The 19,392-nt window shown below is 44.5% G+C and overlaps 1 protein-coding gene and 1 pseudogene across 2 annotated transcripts in view; one reads left to right on the forward strand and one right to left on the reverse strand.

Moving 5' to 3' along the window:
* The window catches only part of GLB1 (galactosidase beta 1), a 111,928-nt gene that overhangs the window by 75,021 nt on the left and 17,515 nt on the right, over positions 1 to 19,392 (reverse strand). For both annotated transcript variants that reach the window (XM_008009389.3, XM_073023682.1), the window contains exons 2-5: positions 11,323 to 11,492; positions 7,655 to 7,805; positions 7,067 to 7,127; positions 4,273 to 4,367 (exon numbers count right to left, since the gene is read on the reverse strand). In XM_008009389.3, the coding sequence (XP_008007580.3) occupies positions 4,273 to 4,367; positions 7,067 to 7,127; positions 7,655 to 7,805; positions 11,323 to 11,492 (477 nt within the window). The remainder of the gene's footprint in view (positions 1 to 4,272; positions 4,368 to 7,066; positions 7,128 to 7,654; positions 7,806 to 11,322; positions 11,493 to 19,392) is intronic.
* On the forward strand, positions 15,985 to 16,425 carry LOC119625798 (small ubiquitin-related modifier 2 pseudogene; annotated as a pseudogene).

Below are 19,392 nucleotides of genomic sequence, written 5' to 3' on the forward strand. Positions count from 1 at the left end.
GGATCACTTGAGGTCAGGAGTTCGAAACCAGTCTGGTCAACATGATATCTCTACCAATATCTCTACCAAAAATACAAAAAAACTAGCCAGGTGTGGTGGCAGGCGCCTATAATCTCAGCTATTTGAGATGCTGAGGCACAAGAATTGCTTGAACCTGGGAGGCAGAGGTTGCCATGAGCAGAGATTACGCCACTGAACTTCAGCCTGGGCAACAGAGTGAGACTCCATCTTAAAACAAACAAACAAACAAATAACCACCAAAGAGTACATATTTTAGGCGTTGCAGCTATAGAGGTCTCCATCTCAACTACTCAGCTCTGCCACTATAGTACAAAAGTGGCCACAGACAATATATAAACAAATAGTGTGGCGATTCCAATATACTTTTACTTACAAAAAAATGTAGGTGGTGGCCATAATTTGCAGGTCTTTGTTCTAGAGCAACTGTCTCCATTCTGTAAGCTCCTTAAACACCAGAGACTTTTAAAGATGTTGCTCTTCCAAACAGTCATAAATAGGCTTATTACCTCATGATGAATGCCCTGTTAATTGGATGAAGTAAAGTTGTGGGTGGAAGGTCGTCCACTCCTAATTATTTTCACCTTGGATATTATCAATGGCTTTAGTTTTTTCAGGCAGAAACTGAGATAAACATCCACATATGCAAACCATCATAGGTGGCACTGGCTCAGCTAATCCCCCCAAAAGAGAAACATCTGCATATCTGACTGAATCATGAGGATGAATAAAGGCACAGACCTGGCTTCCTGTATCTGTAACACAACAGTGTTAAGGGCCCTAAATGTTCTCAGACAGGGATTTGAGCCTTCTGGTCTGACTCATTTTTACCCTGGCTGCAAACACGTAGCTCCTCCCTGGCCATCTCAAACTCTGAGCACTGAGAGAGAAAATTAACATTAAGAATTGAGTAAAGCCACCATTTTCTACCCTTCAACATGAATTAAGACAGACACAGAAATCGGCTTTTACAGAAATCTTTATTTTTTTGAGACAGAGTGTCATTTTGTTGCCCAGGCTGGAGTGCATTGAGTGGTGTGACCACGGCTCACTGCAGCCCCAACCTCCCAGGCTCAAGTGATCCTCCTGCCTCTGTGCCCTGAATGGCTGGGAACATAGGCGCATGCCACCATACCCAGCTAATTTTTAAATTTTTTGTAGAGATGGAGTTTCACTATGTTGCCCAGGCTGGTCTTGAACTCCTGGGCTCAAGAGATCCTCCTGCCTCAGCCTTCCAAAGTGCTGGGATTACAGGCATTGAGCCACCATGCTTGGCCCTTTTACAGAAATCTTTACAGATAGAATTATTGTCTACAGGCCTGGGGCAGTGGCTCATGCCTGTAATCCCAGCACTTTGAGAGGCCGAGGTGGGTGGATCACGAGGTCAAGAGATTGAGACCATCCTGACCAACATGGTAAAACCCCATCTCCACTAAAAATACACAAAATTAGCCGGTGTGGTTGCGCACACCTGTAGTCCCAGCTACTCGGGAGGCTGAAGCAGGAGGATCACCTGAACCTGGGAGGTGGAGGTTGCAGTGAGCCAAGATCGTGTCACTGCACTCCAGCCTGGTGACAGAGCAAGACTCTGTCTCAAAAAACAAAAATAATAACAGCAACGAAAAGAAATACTGTCTACAAATCCCCCAGTTCCTTCTTATCAAGTCAATCAGCTTCTATTCCATTCCAGAGCTGTTTGGTGGGTATGTGATGTGCACAAACACATGATGTGCCCTCATGGCTGCCAGGCAGAGGCGTGGGGGACCAGGAGACTAGAGACACAGTGTGTCAGGGATGAAACTGCTCCCACGTGTGCTTCACAAAAGGAGGCACCGGTGACGGTTCTGAAAGTCTTACGGAAACCAATATGTCAATTGGGACGGCTTCCGGACAGAGGGAACACGTATAGGAACTGTGCGTCGGAAGGTAAGTAGGACAACCATGAAAGATGATGAAAGAGTTGTTAACGATATGAAAAAATGCTCATGACAAAGAATGAAGCAAAAAAAGCCACACAGAAAATAGGTCACAGAGAATGAACTTACTCTGTAAGAAAGAAGAAAGAAAAAAGGCATAGAAAATATTCAAGGAAACTCCCAAAAATGTGAAGAGCTTTGCTATGGCTCCTGAGGTCTGAGTAACAATTATGTTTTTTCTGCTTTCTTATGTCTCTCTACACTTGTTTATTTTGTAAACAAGGGGTAAAAATGATTAGGCGGGTTTCAAGCATGTGGAGATGGGAAGGGGAGAGGATGAGGAGGAGGAGGGCAGAGTCAACTGGCAGGACCCAGGGTCAAGTTAAAGTCATCTGAGGTTGCTAGGGATGGACACAAGAAGAAATATCTCCACGACAGTCAACTTCACCTCTGCAGAATTAATACTTGATTATACTTTTCATGGCATTTCCAAAACCAAAGGGGCAGAAAAGCTGTGAGCAGAAATTGAAAGTGATTCAAGGAGAAGCAGAGACTGAAAAAAAGAGGGCATCTAAAGAGGGTTTGCACCTGAGACCAGAAGAAAGGAAGACAACATAGCCATGCAAAGCAAAGATGCACCCAAGTTTCAGACTTGATATCTTCATGTAGGAAAATGTGGTTCCTATTAGCTGAACCAGTACAGACTCAAGACGGTAAAAGATAGGGGCATGTGGGGCGACTCACACATCCCGCCGTGAGCAGCAACCTGGCCTCTCTCAAGAAGACACCTCCTCCCACCGCAAAGCCTCAGAACGGACACCCTGGCCAGTGCAGCCCACTCAGCACCTCTGTCCACCTACACCTGAAAGGCGAGGGAGTGCCCATGCTCCCGCCCTACCACGATCCATCCCCACAAGCTGCCTATAGTTCATAAGAAGGAAGCCTGGCCCATACTCCCCTAGGGAGTGCCACTCTGCATCCCTGGGATGTCCAGGATGCAACCACTTTTACATAACTTTACTCTTTTCCATAAAAGCATCCTTGGTCATGGCCATGAGCAGTGGCTCATGCTTGTAATCCCAGCACTTTGGGAGGCCGAGGTGGGTGGATCACCTGAGGTCAGGAGTTTGAGACCAGCCTGGTCAACATGGTGAAACCCCACCTCTACTAAAAATATAAAAACATAGCCGGGCATCGTGGCGCACGCCTGTAATGCCAGCTACTTGGGAGGCTGACGCAGGAGGGTCACCTGAACCCAGGAGGCAGAGGTTGCAGTGAGCCGAGGTCGTGCCACTGCATTCCAGCCTGGGCAACAGAGCGAGACCCTGTCTCCAAAAAAAAAAAAAAAAATCTTTACTCTTTTCCATAAGAGCATCTTTGGTCATGGCCGGGCACAGTGGCTCATGCCTGTAATCCCAGCACTTTGGGAGGCCAAGGCAGGCAGATCACCTGAGGTCAGGAGTTTGAGACCAGCCTGGCCAATAGGTGAAACCCCGCCTCTACTAAAAATACAAAAATCAGCCAGGCGTGGTGGCATGCGCCTGTAATCCCAGCTACATGGGAGGCTGAGGTGGGAGAATCACCTGAACCCAGGAGGCAGAGGTTGCAGTAAACTGAGATTGCGCCACTGCACTCCAGCCTGGGCGACAGAGTGAGACCCTGTCTCAAAAAAAAAAAAAAGCATCCTTGGTATCCTTGGTCAATGTCCAATGAACATGGTTTTATGTTTCACCTAAGTAATTTTACCAACACCAAAAACTGTTGAAGTTCAATGTACCCCACAGTATACTAGTTCTTGCAGAGCCAAGAACACATGGAAGAAGGAGAATGGGGCAGAAAGCAAGAGAGGAAACATAATAGCCCCAGTTGACCACATCCTTTTCCATTCCAGGTTTATCTGACTGCTGAGGCAGTGCCGATACCAAAGTGTTTCAGTCCATGCTGCATGCCTGCTGCCAGAAAATAATATTGCAGGAGAGACAGAGAGACAAACCCTGGAATCCGCAGAATCAGGATGCTATCCTAATTCTGCCACCTGCTGGCTGGTTGACCTTGGCCAAGTCACTCAACCTTTTCAAACTTCCTCATTGAAAAGAGACAGTGGTTGGAAGAATTGAATAGCATTTACAAAGCACCCAGTAGAAAGCCTGCCACATAGCAGGCATTCAAAAATGGTAATGCCTTCCCAAATGCAATTTAACTAAAAGCACTATCTGCGGCATTACCTGTTAAAGAAACAGATCTATGAGGCTCGTGTCTGCATCACTCCTATCATTTATATAATATAGATGGATGGGAACCCCTCCCCCAATCCATCCATGCTCAACTCCAGGGTTACCTGCACTGTTATAATTGGCCCTCCATTCTGATAGAGGAGAGGCTTCATCTTGGGCAGAAGGACTCCCAACCACTTGTCCACAGCTGCCAGGTAATCTGGAAAACAAGAAAAGTTTAACACAAGCTTGTCCAACCCACAGCCTGCAAGCCACATGCAGCCCAGGATGGCTTTGAATGTGGCCCAACACAAATTTGTAAACTTTTTAAAAACATTCTGAGTTTTTTGGCTGGGCACGGTGGCTCAAGCCTGTAACCCCAGCACTTTGGGAGGCCAGAATTTCTGCACTCAGAAATTCACTGCATGTGGCTTGCAGGCCTTTTTTTTTTTTTTTTTTTTTTTTTGTAGCTCATCAGCTATCATTAGTGTTAGTGTATTTTCTGTGTGGCACAAGACAATTCTTCTTCCAATGTAGACCAGGGAAGCCAAAAGATTGAACACCCCTGGTTTAACACCATCACACATCTTCTAGTACAAAGAGACACCAATGCAGCCAATGCAGCTTTATCACACCAGGGCTGGCAGCAGAGATCACGATATACGGGACTTGACAAGTACCTTCCGAAATAAAAGTCTCATAAAAGTTGTCCTGCATGTAGTTGTCTCCTCAGCTGAGCTCCTCAGGGGACAAGGACCAGTGTGCCTGTATCTGTTTGCTACAGCTGGAAGGTTTGTCCCCTCCGAAACTCACGCTGAAACAGAATCCCCAATGCGGTAGCACTGAGAGGTGGGGCCTTTAAGAGGTGTTGGGTCTTGAGGGCTCAGCCCTCATAAGCAGATCGATCCACTCATGGATTAATAGATTCATAGGTTAGTGGATTCATGGGTCATCATGGGAACGGGACTGGTGGCTTTATAAGAAGAGGCAGAGAGATCTGAGCTAGGACACTCAGCCCCCTCACCATGTGATGCCCTGTGTCCCCTCAGGACTCTGCAGAGTCCCCACCAGCAAGAAGGCCCTCACCAGATACAGCCCTTCCACCTTGAACTTCTCGGCCTCCATAACTGTAGGAAATAAATGCTTTTCTTTATAAATTACTCAGCTTCAGGTATTCTGTTACAAGCAACAGAAAATGGACTACGGCACCATCCTTGCCACAGGATGGACACAAAGCCTGGAGCATAGAACATATCCAAGCAACGTTTGCTGAATGAAGAAAAGAGTCACTGCACAGTGTGTCCTCTTCTCAGTCACAGGAAGACTTTTTTTCTGTATAAAATGAAGTTCTAATAAATTATATAGTTATATTGTCAAATAGGAATAATAAAAGTACATGCCACATAAAGTTGGCACAAGGATTAAAGGAGTTACTACATATGAAAACACCAATAATATGCTAAGTGTGCAAAACATGAAGGTCCTGGAGTAAGACAAAGAAAAAAACCATCATTTACACATTGCTCTGTAAAAGTAGACAAAAATAGAAGGCATTGCAGCTACCAAGCAATCCAATGACACCATCCCAGAAACTGTCATTTTGTTTTTATTTCTTTTTTATTTTTTTTTGAGACAGAGTTTCATTCTTGTTGCCCAGGCTGGAGTGCAATGGCGCAATCTGGGCTCACTGCAACCTCCGCCTCCCAGGTTCAAGCAATTCTCCTGCCTCAGCCTCCCAAGTAGCTGGGATTATAGGCATACACCACCGCATCCGGCTAATTTTGTATTTTTAGTAGAGACAGGGTTTCTTCATGTTGGTCAGGCTGGTCTCGAACTCCCGACCTCAGGTGATCTGCCTGCCTCGGCCTCTCAAAATGTTGGGATTACAGGTTTGAGCCACTGTGCCCGGCCTTATTTCTTTCTTTGAGACAAAGTCCCTCTCTGTTGCCCAGGCTAGAGTGCAGTGGTGCAATCATGGCTCACTGCAGCCTCAACCTCCCAGGCTCAGGCAATCCTCCCACCTCAGCCTGCTGGACTATAGGCACATGCCAGCACACCTGGCTAATTTTTAAATTTTCTTAGAGATAGGGTCTCACTACGTTACCTAGGCTCGTCTCAAACTCCTGGGCTCAAGCAATCCCTCCTCCTTGGCCTCCCAAAGTCCTGGGATTACAGGTGTGAGCCACCATGCCTGGCTTGTCGTTTTGATTAGCTAGGTGCTATCATTGGTTGTGGAATATGCTAAGTAAATAGGAAGAGAAAGCACTGAAGTCAGCTGGTCAACCGCAAACAGGGCTCAATGCCAATTCAAAGAATTACCAGTTTATCAGTAAGATCTGGTTAAGTAGTTCAAAGCCTAATTTCCTAGAGGTTTAGTTTGGTGCTATGCACTGGACGGTGATAAACACTCAGACTTTCAGTAAACTTTCGAAAGTATTTGTGCAGAGGTACCCCAAACTTCAAAATACCGCCCCCTTTCGATAAAAATTGTTGAAGCTTTTTTTGTTTGTTTGTTTTGAGACGTAGTCTCGCTCTGTCGTCCAGGCTATAGTGCATTAGCGCGATCTCGGCTCACTGCAATATCTGCCTCTAGTGTTCTAGCAATCCTCCTGCCTCAGCCTCCCGAGTAGCTGGGATTCCAGGCACCCACAGCCACGCCCGGCTGAGTTTTCGTATTTTTAGTAGAGGCGAGGTTTTGCTATATTGGCTAGGCTGGTCTCAAACTCCTGACCTCAGGTAATCCACCCGCCTCAGCCTCCCAAAGTGCTAGGATTACAGGTGTGAGCCTCCGCACCTAGCCTGAAGCTGTTTTTCTTTTTTTTTTAAATTTAATTTAATTATTATTATACTTTAAGTTCTAGGGTACATGTGCACAATGGCCTGAAGCTTTTATAAATCTTCTCATCTGTAACAACTTACCTGGGTCGGAAGAGCGGAGAAGAATAGACTCTTTCTCTAGCAGCCAAGCAGGTAATCCTCCCTAGGTCAGGAAATATAAGCCATTATAATGTCCATTCTGTGAAGGGAGCTCAGAGGAGACAGAAATTACTATTAGCAGTTATGGAAAAGAAGAAAAGCTTCAAGGGACAAGAGGTATTTGAGTTGGGCTTTTTGGTTTATAACTTGCAGGGAAATTAGACATTGGAATGTAGTACAATTAAGATCACTCTGCATGAATGCAATGTTTTGAGGACCAAAGGCTTTCCATAAAGATTGTTCAATTTAGTTTTACAACTACCTGCGAGGTAGACAGAGAAGACACCATTAACTGCTTCATACAGATGAGCAAGCTGAGTTATATGAGTGACCACCAAGAGGAGAGCCCATGCCCTGACCCCGGCCTGCTTCTCTCTGCCTGGGCACCTTGCCAAGGTAAAACACACCTGTGTTGGGTACAGTCCCAGGCCCCATGCTCTCTGGAACGCAGGTCTGCCTTAATGCCCTTTGCCCCAGAGCTGCTGCCTGCCAACTCACACACCAGGCAGAACCCAGTCTAGCCACACTCACCATTTCCCACTCCGCACAGATGTAGGGCCCGGGCCTCAGGATAACCAGCAGTCCCAGCTCGTGAGCCAGCCGAAGAAAATATTCCACATCATGGTCCTCAGAAAACTGGTACTGTCCTGGCCAGGGCTCATGAAAGTTCCAGGGCACATACCTGCCAAGATACACACAGCCCCTTCCTGGATACTTGGCAGAGTCAAGAAGAAGGAAGAGTGGGGAAGGGGCCTCATTATGACTATTGCTAACACAAGGCTAAGAGGGAGAAGGTGCTTTGGAAGAAAAATTATCCAAGGCTGGGCACGTGGCTCAGGCCTCTAATCCCAGCACTTTGGGAAGCCACGGTGGGCAGAGGCCAGGAGTTTGACACTAGCCTGGGCAACATGGTGAAACCCTACCTCTACAAAAAAAATTAGCCAGGGTGCATGCCTATGGTCCCAGTTACCCTGGAGGCTTGAGGTGGAGGTTTGCTTAAGCTCGGGAGGTTGAAGCTGCAGTGAGCTGTGACTGTGCCACTGCACTCCAGACTGGATGACAGAGATCCTGTGTCAAAATAAAGAAAGCAAAGAAAAGAAAAATTATCCAGAATTTGGATATAAGGCAAAACAGTGACTGCATTTCCTTTCCATGTTATAATGGAGGACTGTCCAATGGGCCCACTGAGGCTTCTTTCATTCTCCAAGGGAAATATTTTGTTTGACTTACTATTTACTATTGATTAAGGGAACAACTTTGAAGTTACAGATTAATTTGTAGATTATTGCCTGGGAGAGAAACAAATGATGATTGTCATACAGAGAAGACAACTCCAAAGGTAACTCTTTCATTCATTGCCCTTTGTGATATTAACCAGTTTTATCTCTAAAGATAACTTTATTTGAACATGCCTTTCTTGACTGGCTGTAAACCTCCCTTCCTCAAATTCTCCTTTGAATTGGCTTTACCATATAGCTAGTTTCCTCGGTAACAAGTTAAATAAATTTTTCAAAACTTTTATTTTAGGTTCAGGGGTACATGTGCAGGTTTGTTATACAGGTAAATTGCATGTCATGGGGGTTTGGTGTACAGATTATTTAGTCACCCAGGTAATATGCCTAGTACACGATAGGGGTATTCACCCTCCTCCCACCCTCCACCCACAAGGCCCCGTTGTCTGTTGTTCCCTTCTTTGTGTCCATATGTACTCGAAGTTTAGCTACCACGTACAAGTGAGAACATGCAGTATTTGGTTTTCCATCCCTGTGTTTGCTCAGGACAATAGCCTCTAGCTGCATCCAGGTTGCTGCAAAGGACATGATCTCATTCTTTTTTGTGATTTTGTAGTATTCCATGGTGTATATGTACCACATTTTCTTTATCCAGTTAAATAAATTTCTGATATATGTCCATTATATATTTGTTTGTAAGTCATGTTTTTAGCTTTTTATAATTATATTTTGCATAAATAATTGAATTGAGGTGCTCTGTGGAAGGGGAAAGAGCTCAAAAATCCAGATCTCCTACATAAATGTCTAAACTGTTTGTAGAACCATAAACCACAGGACACACAGACCTTCGCATTTGGTAGCCTCTTGGGTGGGAGGGGCCTTGTTATGAATTTTTACAGCAGCTCCCCAAGCTAATCAAACTTGGTGGGGACACTCCTTAAAAGCAACAACAACAACAGAAAATTCCAGAACTATATCAGCACTAATTCCTATTACATAACAATTATAGCTGGGCACAGTAGCTCACTTCTGTAATCCCCGCACTCTGGGAGGCCAAAGCAGTAGGATCGCTTGAGGCCCGGAGATGAAGACCACCATGGGAAACATAGTGTAACTTCATCTCTAAAAACAAAACAAAACAAAAAAATTAGCTGGTGTGGTAGCAGTGCCTGTAATCCCAACTACTCAGGAGGCTGAGGTGGGAGGATCACCTGAGCCCACTTTAAGGTTTCAGTGAACTATGACTGAGCCACTGCATTCCAGCCAGGTGACAGAGCAAGACCCCAGCTCTAGAAAACTGTTTTGATAAATAAAAATAAAAATTATATATGCCCACGTAAGGCTTAGGAAAAATAAGAATATTTTGCAGAAAAGTAGTAAGAGACACATTTATTTTTTGAAGAAATAATTTTTAGTAAGTGTAGGAAAAACTCCAATCCCCAGATCCTCTGACAAAAGATGTTGTCAGGAATCACGTGGCAGGAGGTAAAATGACAAAACCTTCTATCAGCTCCTCTGTCTACCCACAGACCGACAGACACAAAGTTAAATAGGAAGCCATCCATTACCATCACAAAGCTCTCTTTGAAGACCCTGGTTTGTGTCATTTTGTGTGTGTGTGATCCCATGATTTCAGGGTTCCCTGGAACAGTCTTGGTCTTCCAGAACTCAGTGTCAGAATTATAAACAGGTGAACTTGGGTTCACTCTGCCAGTGGCCTTAGAACCACAATAATGAGTGGGTTCTCCCTCACTATCTATCTTTGGAATCTGCCTCTGGGTTTTCTCACTCTTTATCTTTGAAAAGTTATCAGCAATCCACATCAGCACTGCAAAAGCCAGAGCGGCCGGCCACACCAACTTTCTTCCCTGTTAGTTACTTTGCAATAGCAGAAGAGATGCGGAGAGGTAACTGCTGGAATAATTCTATACCCTGAAGTTATACAATTACCCCAGCAGAACCACGAAGCCAAACTGGGTTTCAGAAATCTACCTAAGCACAAGGCTTATTCTGTTATTGGGGCTCAGAAAGCAATACCCCAAAGTATGGCACCTTGGCATGCTGAGTCCTTTGAACTAAAGGAGATTGGAAGACCTTAGGAGCACATCTTCTTTCTCTGACCTTCTCCTGCTCTTCTGTCTCCCACCCCTTCCTTCTCCCCTGAAGCAAGTCAAACCAGAATTCCTCCCAGTGTGGGTCATAGAAATTAGAAGCCCTCTCTCCCAAAGCAAGCCATGAAACCTAGAAAGGTCGCCTCTCCCTTCTCCCTTCTAGACCCTCATTGCAGAGGGGTTCTGCTTCATACCCAGAAGGAAGGAATGCCACCCAGAAAGGCCAAGAAGTATCCGTTGAGGCAGGCCTTGTGGGGTTTCCCGCTTCAGTCTACTACCACTAGGTCAGAACCTTTCATAGAATCTAAGTGTAAAAAGTTTTCCTTGGGTCTTCTTTTCTGAAGACTCTCATGTCAGATAAAACTTACAGATCTGTGATGCTTTTCTCCTGTTAGCCTACCTTTGTGTATAACAACAACATACCTGTGCTACAGCTGCCTGCATGCCTTCCCTTCCCTTCAAATACTAGCCAAAGATATGGCCTTGGGCAAATTTCAGCTTCACCAGCTATAAACAGGAACAATAATACCTATCTCAAGGGAATGGAATCATTCGTATAAAGTACCCTGGATCTGGTAAGGGCTCAATCATTGTTACTTCTGTTTGCTTCTCCCATCCTTTGCCTTTTTAAGCTATTTATTTAATGACTTCTGATGATTAAAATTGAAGACTGGAAGAAGTAGTTGATTATTTGAAAAAGGGCCAGTCCAGTTCATGACAAGCCCCTCCCAGAACACCACACTGGACTATTTCCCATTTCTGAGCAATCAAATAACCACCCTGAGAAACACAGTTGTATCCTCTCTCCAGAGTGGGTGTTCAGGCCTAGGTGACAGCCATGTGCCCTCCTACTTACGTCTGGATGGCGTTCAGCCCAGCCATCTTCATCTTCAGCAGCCGGTCCTTCCAGTAGAAGCGGGGGACGCGGGAGTAGTGAATGCTTCCGGAGATGTAGCGAAACGGCTGGCCATCCTTGAGGAAGCGGTCCTGGCTATAGGCAATTTCAAACACCCTCCGGGTGGCATTCTACAGAGCAAGGATGGGGTCACATGAGAACTTTCACCTTCTGCATTTCAGAAGCCGATCCTTTGACAGTGGCAAGTGACCCTCTGCCTATTTAATTTATATAATGTGCTGCTGGAGTTAATGCTTGTTTTCTGAGCTATCATACAAACCATTGCCAAGCCAGGTCCACCAGGGGTACTCAGGTAAGAGAAATTATCAAAGAGGATCCACAGGCAGGATTCCATAAGGTTCAGCTTCTAGAGGCCAGCACTGAGCTGACAATCAGTGGCTGAGATGATATTCCACTGTGCTGTTCATGGGGCTGGAGAATACACACACACACACGCCTTTGTTGCTGTGACCTGCCTGAGCACTGGATGCACCTCAACAGTAATGTCACTGGGATAACCAAGACCCATTAAGAAAATTCTAAGTGTAAAATACAGGACAAAAAGCAATGGGTTAAAACTCCAGAGCCCCGACACCCCATCCTAGGTATTGTGTGAATCCCAGAGTGACGTGGGTAAGTCCGTCTCTAACCCTACCTCTCTTCATCCATAACTATCCAGGGTATTGGAGTAAAAGAACTTTAAGGCAATATTTTTCGAATTGTGGGGGGTGACCTGATTTGTGAATAATAAACTCATTTTTGGTGGCAATAAGCACCTTTTAAAAATGAAAGAATTGTCCAGGCATGATGGCTCACGCCTGTAATCCCAGAACTTTGGGAGGCCAAGGCAGGTGGATCACCTGAGGTCAGGAGTTCAAGACCAGCCTGGCCAACATGGTGAAACCCCATCTCCACCAAAAATGCAAAAATTAGCCAGGCATAGTGGTGCACGTCTGTAATCCCAGCTACTTGGGAGGTTGAGACACGAGAATCACTTGAACCCAGGAAGCAGAGGCTGCAGTGAGCTGAGATCATGCCAGTGCCCTCCAGCCTGGGCGACAGAGCGAGACTCTGTCTCAAAAAAAAATAATAAGATAAATAAAAATAAAAATCAAAGAATAGCAGGCACAGTTGCTTATGCCTGTAATCCTAGCACTTTGGGAGGCCAAGTCTGGAGGATCGCTTGAGCTAAGGAGTTCGAGACCAACCTAGGCAACTCAGCAAGGCCTCATCTCTACAAAAAAAAAAAAAGAAAAAAAAAAAAAAAATCAGGCATGGTGGCACACACCTATGGTCCCAGCTACTTGGGAGGCTGAGGTGGAAGGACTGCTTGAGCCCAGAAGGTTGAGACTGCAGTGAACCATGTTCATGCCACTGCACTGCAGCCTGGGTGACAGAGCAAGACACTTGTCTCAAAAAAAAAAAAAAAAAAAAAAAAAAATGGGCAAGAAAGAAAATAGAGGCTGGGTGTGGTGGCTCATGCCTGTAATCCCAGCACTTTGGGAGGCTGAGGCGGGTGGATCATGAGGTCAAGGGATTGACACCATCCTCACCAACACAGTGAAACCCCATCTCTATCAAAAATAAAAAAATTAGCTGGGCATGGTGGCACACGCCTATAGTCCCAGCTGCTCGGGAGGTTGGGGCAGGAGAATCGCCTAAACCAGGGAGGTGGAGGTTGCAGTGAGCCAAGATCATGCCATTGCACTCCAGCCTGTCAACAGAGCGAGACTCCGTCGAAAGAAAGAAAGAAAGAAAGAAAGAAAGAAAGAAAGAAAGAAAGAAAAGAAATGAAGGAAGGAAGGAAGGAAGGAAGGAAGGAAGGAAGGAAGGAAGGAAGGAAGGAAGGAAGGAAGGAAGGAAGGAAGGAGAGTGTATTACACATAGGAAAGTATTACTTTATAAAACTTTTGTTATATATACATATGTGGAGTTGCACATGTATGCACGTATATTTGGTTTCAATGTAAGATTTATTTCTATCAAGCAAAATTTTAAGAAACACTGTTTTTGGGTCACTTCAGGAGCTAAAATGCTAGGATTTTCACAGGCAAGACCTCAACGGGTGGTAGGGGTTGGGGTTCGACTTTAAGCCGAGTGGAACACTGCCCTCTGGTGGATAAGGCAGCAACAGGCCACAGGTGCCAATAGAACCAGGGTTTTAAGAAGCCATCTAACTAGTGCTCTCCATTATGGGTCAGATTCCTTGTGCATCTTTAGGCTTTTGAAGGTCACAATACTAGCTTTAGTCACAGTAGCATCATAGTCCATGGTGGCTTTGGGGGTTACCCTGGAAGCTGTATTTGGAAGCAGCTGTGGCAGCATGAGTCCTACATCACACATGCCTGAAATCTAACCGGGGAGCTGAAGTTAAACAACTCAGAGAAGAATTCATAGGGGCAAACGGAGAGCTTTACTGTATGTGAATTACATCTCAATAAAGCTAAATAAACACAAACAAATAACTAATTTAGGAATCATTTTTAAAAGGGCAAGTGTCAATTTAACATCACTTTATTCTTCTAGTAAATAAGGCTTTAATTTCTGTTCAAAGGAAAAGTCTCCTAAACTCACAAAAATATAAAAATTATTTCTTACACCAGGTGCCTCAATGGATGCTCTTGGAAACATTCTCATAGTATATACATGGCTAAATGTCAAATAAGGGTTCCCCACAAGCTTCCTAAATTCAAAGGTGGCCCATGAGGTGGGAACACTCATCAGACAGGTAGAAAGGAGGTCAAGCAACTTCTGGCAGAATTGGGAAAAGGGCAGAGCTGTTTGAAATCCACCTAAGTGAAAGAGTTAAGAGGAGCAGAAGATAAGGCTGGAAAAAAATGATGGTGGGAGACAATGGAATCTGGCCTTTGTCCCATACATGGTGAGACACTGTCTCTACCCACCAATGACCTCAAAGTGCAGTCTAAATATCTCCCCACCATTCACTGACAAATATAATATTACCAAGCACCTATTACGTGCTGAGTAATCACAGACAAGAACCACGCAGATGTGGCCACAACCCATATAAAGCTTCCATCTAGCCTGGAAGAAACCCAACGGTTAACACAGTAAGGTCGAGGCGGTACAGTTAGTGTTAGAGCAGAATGCTGCAGCAGAAATAAATGGCAGGGAACTCAGGCATGGTGGGGTGGAGGGGAGGGGCAAGGGCAAGTTTCTCAAAGGAAGAAACACCCCAAACTGTGTTTCTTAATCTTGGCTGCATGGCAAAATCACCTGTGCAAGGTTTTAAAAATAGCAAAGTTCTTTGGGAGGCTGAGGCGGGCAGATCACGAGGTCAGGAGATCGAGACCATCCTAGCTAACATGGTGAAACCCCGTCTCTACTAAAAATACAAAAAAAAAATTTAGCCGGGCATGGTGGAGGGTGCCTGCAGTCCCAGCTACACGGGAGACTGAGGCAGGAGAATGGCGTGAACCCGGGAGGCAGAGCTTGCAGTGAGCCAAGATCACGCCACTGCACTCCAGCCTGGGCAACAGTGCGAGACTCTGTCTCAAAAAAAAAAAAAAAAAAAAGCAAAGTTGACCTCAACCCGAGACATTCAGGTTTTAATCGGTCTTGGGAGGAACCCAGACACTGGAATTTCTTAAAGCTGCCTAGATGATGTAATGTGCAGGCAAAATTGAGAACCACTGGCCTGAGCCAAGGCCTAGGATGAAGTAAAGTCAGCCATGGGGGAAGGTGACACAGATGGAGAAAACAGTGCGTGCGAGGCCTGGGAGAGGGAGGGCAGGACTACAGGCCAGGAGCCACACAGCCTGGATACAGATAAAACATGGCAGCTGCTGAGGCGGAGGAGGAGGCCAGGGCCAGATCCAATGAGCCCTGAAGTCCAGATTCAAGGGCCTGGACTTTATGCTGACAGCCATGGAGAACCACTGAAATGAAAGAAAGATAGGACCAGATATGTGTTTCCAAATGTTTGGGTTTTTCCCGAATGGGCAAAAAAGGCAGAAGAGATGTGGCTGTGGCCCATGGTGGTGACAATGAGGTGGGCAGGAAGCGGAAGGAGGAAATTACAGGACGGTAGCCAGTTAGATGTCAGGCACAGGCGCAAACCTGAAGAGGCTCCTACTGTTCTTGGGGAGAAATTTGAGTGTCAAAATGAGAGAGAGAGAGAGAGAGAGAGAGCGAGCGAGCATGTGAAAGACTTAAGAGATATATCAATAAAAAAAATATGACTATATGTATATTAACATCAATCAGTGCATCGTAATACACAAGGAGAAAAAAATTCATTGGTCACCTTTGGAGATTGCTAGAGTACCAACTCATTACTCTGAAAAGTGATAAATACAGAGAAAGAGCCAAGCAGTTTACTTCCCCTTCACATAAAAGCAGTATTTCAGGGTTACCAAAACATTGACAATGGAAAATTCTCCACTGGATCCCAGTTAATTAAATATAGAAGGGCCCAGACACAACGGCTCATGCCTGTAATCCCAGCAATTTGAGAGGCCGAGGCAGGAGAATTGCTAGAGCCCAGGAGTTCAAGACCAGCCTGGGGAACATGGCAAGACCCTGTCTCTATATAAAAAAAAAAAGCTAACAAAATTAGTGTCTCCTTCATCCACCGCTGCCGCCGCCTCCTTCTTCCACTCCTGGTGCTGCTTATGTACTCATTCCGTGCAGACTTGGTACCTCTTTTGTGAAGTGGCAGCTGAGACTCCGGCGCTTGCCATGGCAGACAAAAAGCCCAAGGAAAGAATCAAGACTGAGAACAATGATCATATTAATTTGAAGGTGGCGGGACAGAAGGGTTCTGCGGTGCAGTTTAGGATTAAGAGGCATACATCACTTAGTAAACTAATGAAAAGCCTATTGTGAATGATAGGGATGGTCAATGAGACAGATCAGATTCCAATTTGACAGGCAACCAATGAAAGAGACACACTGCCTCAGTTGGAAATGGAGGATGAAGATACAACTGATGTGTTCTACCAGCAGACAGGGGGTGTCTACTGAAAAGGGAACCTCCCACTTCACTCCAGAACTCTGTTCTTTACAGACCAAGATTACACTCTCAATTAGAAAACTGCAATTTGGTTCTACCACATCCTGACTACTACAGTATAGTTTTCTCCATTCTTTCATTTCCCCCTTCCCCATTCCTTTATTGTACATAAAGTAACTGGTATATGTACACAAGTGTGTATATATATATATATATATATTTTTTTTTTTTTTTTTTTTTTGAGACGGAGTCTCGCTCTGCCGCCCAGGCTGGAGTGCAGTGGCTGGATCTCAGCTCACTGCAAGCTCCGCCTCCCGGGTTTACGCCATTCTCCTGCCTCAGCCTCCCGAGTAGCTGGGACTACAGGCGCCCACCACCTCGCCCGGCTAGGTTTTTGTATTTTTTAGTAGAGACGGGGTTTCACTGTGTTAGCCAGGATGGTCTTGATCTCCTGACCTCGTGATCCGCCCATCTCGGCCTCCCAAAGTGCTGCGATTACAGGCTTGAGCCACCGCGCCCGGCCTATATATATATATTTTTAACTAAACAGCCAATGGTACGTTTTGACTGATACCAAATGGAGATGGGATGGGGAAAAATACCGATTCTGTTAAAATACCCCCTTTTCTTCATTAGTGGCATGCTCATTCCGCTCTTATCTTTATATTTCAGTAAGTTATTTGGCTGTTTTAACAACAACAAAAAATAAAAATAAAAATTTTGCATACCTTGTTCAATTGTAGAATGTTAATGTTTTTCATTTATCATTGTAAAACCAAGAACAATTTTATAACTTCATTGTACATAGTAGGACAGCTGGTCTTTAAGTAGGGATAAATTAGTCTAAAAAAAAAGGAATCCTAGATAGTTTTTCCTTCAAGTCAAGAAGCTTGTTGTTTAAATTTCTTGTTTAAAACAAACAAACAAACAAACAATTAGCCAGGTGTGGTAGCAGGCACCGGTAGTCTTAGCTACTCAGGAGGCTGAGGCGGGAAGATTGCTCGAGCCTAGGAAGTCAAGGTGATGGTGAGGCTTGATGGTGCCACTGCACTTCAGCCAGGTGACAGAGAGGGACCCTGTCTCAAAATAATAATAAATGCAGAAGGAATAAAAGCATCTGAAAAACACCTCTTTCCCAACACTTAATGAAATGGATTTAAGCTATAATCATCAATAGATGCTAAAACCATTAGAAACACTGATGATGGAAATTGTGTGAAGGACTGGGCATATTTTTTGTGCTCCATCCGCTCAATTTCAGCCTCAATAAAAATGGAATAGCCAGACATAATGTCTGTCATGTTATGATTTAACACGAAGTACAGTCTCACCTAGAAAGTGGTCCTCATTATTGAATCAAAATCACAACCGAACCCAAATCTAACAATACCATAAGGAAGCAATAAACCAAATCCAAAACGTGGGACATTTTAAAAGTCCAATGATTCAGTTGTTCCAACAAATCAATGGTATCAAAAGAAAGAAAGGGAGTATTATTTAGAAATGAAAGAACTTCAGAGGAATAATGGCCTAATGATTGTATTAGATCATTATACGTGATATGGTATGTGTAATAAGGTACGATATGATATTTGTAATATGACATGATACGGTATTCATTAGGTCAGCGTGAACCTGGTTTGGATCCTAATTCTTTTATTTTTATCTTTTTATTTATTATTATAATTTTTAAAGATTTTTTGGATACAGGGTCTTGCTCTGTCACCCAGGCTGGAGTGCAATGACTCAATCACATCTCGTTGCAGTCTTGAACTCCTGGGTTCAAGTGATTCTCCTGCCTCAGCAAACTACGGCATATGTATATGATGGACTACTACTCAGCAATAAAAAAGAACAACTACTGGTATTTGTAATAATGTACATAAATCTCAAAAATGTTGAGAGAAAGAAGCCTTACACAATTGGGTTCATACTGCATGAACCTATTTATATGAAGTCCTGGGAAAGGCAAATCTAATCCATGGTGGGAGAAAAAATCAGAATAGTTAACTCTGGGAGAGTGGAGGCAGGTATTGCCTGGGAAGGGACATGAGGGAACTTTCTGGGGTAATGGTAATGTTCTATAGCTAGATAAGGGTTTTGGATTATGCAGGTGTAGGCATTTGTTAAACCTCATCAAATGGTACATTTAAGATACGTGCATTTCATTGTATGTAAATTTTATCTTGGGGGAAAAAGGGGCTATTAACAAACACTGACTGCTAGTTAATGATATGCCTGCTGAAGTATTTATTTTAGCAAGAGGAGGGCACTGATATCTGCAACTTATTTTGAAATGCATCCAAAAAATAAGATGAATTGATAGATGGAGGGATGGACTGACAGTAATATGTTAACGGTATAATTTTTCAACTCTCTCTGAATATTTTTCCTAGCAAAATGTTGACACAAATAAAAATGCAGACTGATAAAATGAATTATGGTTTATACTGTATGTGTATTGTACATGTATGTTTGTATATATACAAATACACATACATGATCAAACGTATGCAGCTCTGGAGAGTATGCAGCCCTTGCCATTGTGAAATGGTCTCTGATGGATATACGGTGAAGGCAGAGGAGGAGAGTTTTTTGTTTTTGAGACAGGGTCTTTCTTGCTCAGTTGCTCTGGCTGGAATGCAGCAGCATGATCATGGCTCACTGCAGCCTTGACCTCCTGAGCTCAAGTGATCCTCCCACCTCAGTCCCCAAGTAGCTGGGACCACAGGGGCGTGCCACCATGCTCAGCTAATAATTTTCAAATTTTCTGTAGAGACAGGATCTCACTATGTTGCCCAGGCTGGTCTCCAACGGCTAGCCTCAAGCAATCCTCCCACCTCACGATCCCAAAATTGTGGGATTACAGGCATGAGCCACCGTGCCCAGCCTGAAAGGTGTTTTTTGGTTTTTTGGGTTTTTTTTTTTTTTTTTTGAGATGGAGTTTCACTCTTGGGGCCCAGGCTGGAGTGCAATGGTGCAGTCTCGGCTCACTGCAACCTCCGCCTCCCCGGTTCAAGCGATTCTCCTGTCCCAGCCTCCCGCCCCCACGCCTG

Source organism: Chlorocebus sabaeus, chromosome 15 (genome assembly GCF_047675955.1).
Source record: "Chlorocebus sabaeus isolate Y175 chromosome 15, mChlSab1.0.hap1, whole genome shotgun sequence".
NCBI lineage: Eukaryota > Metazoa > Chordata > Mammalia > Primates > Cercopithecidae > Chlorocebus > Chlorocebus sabaeus.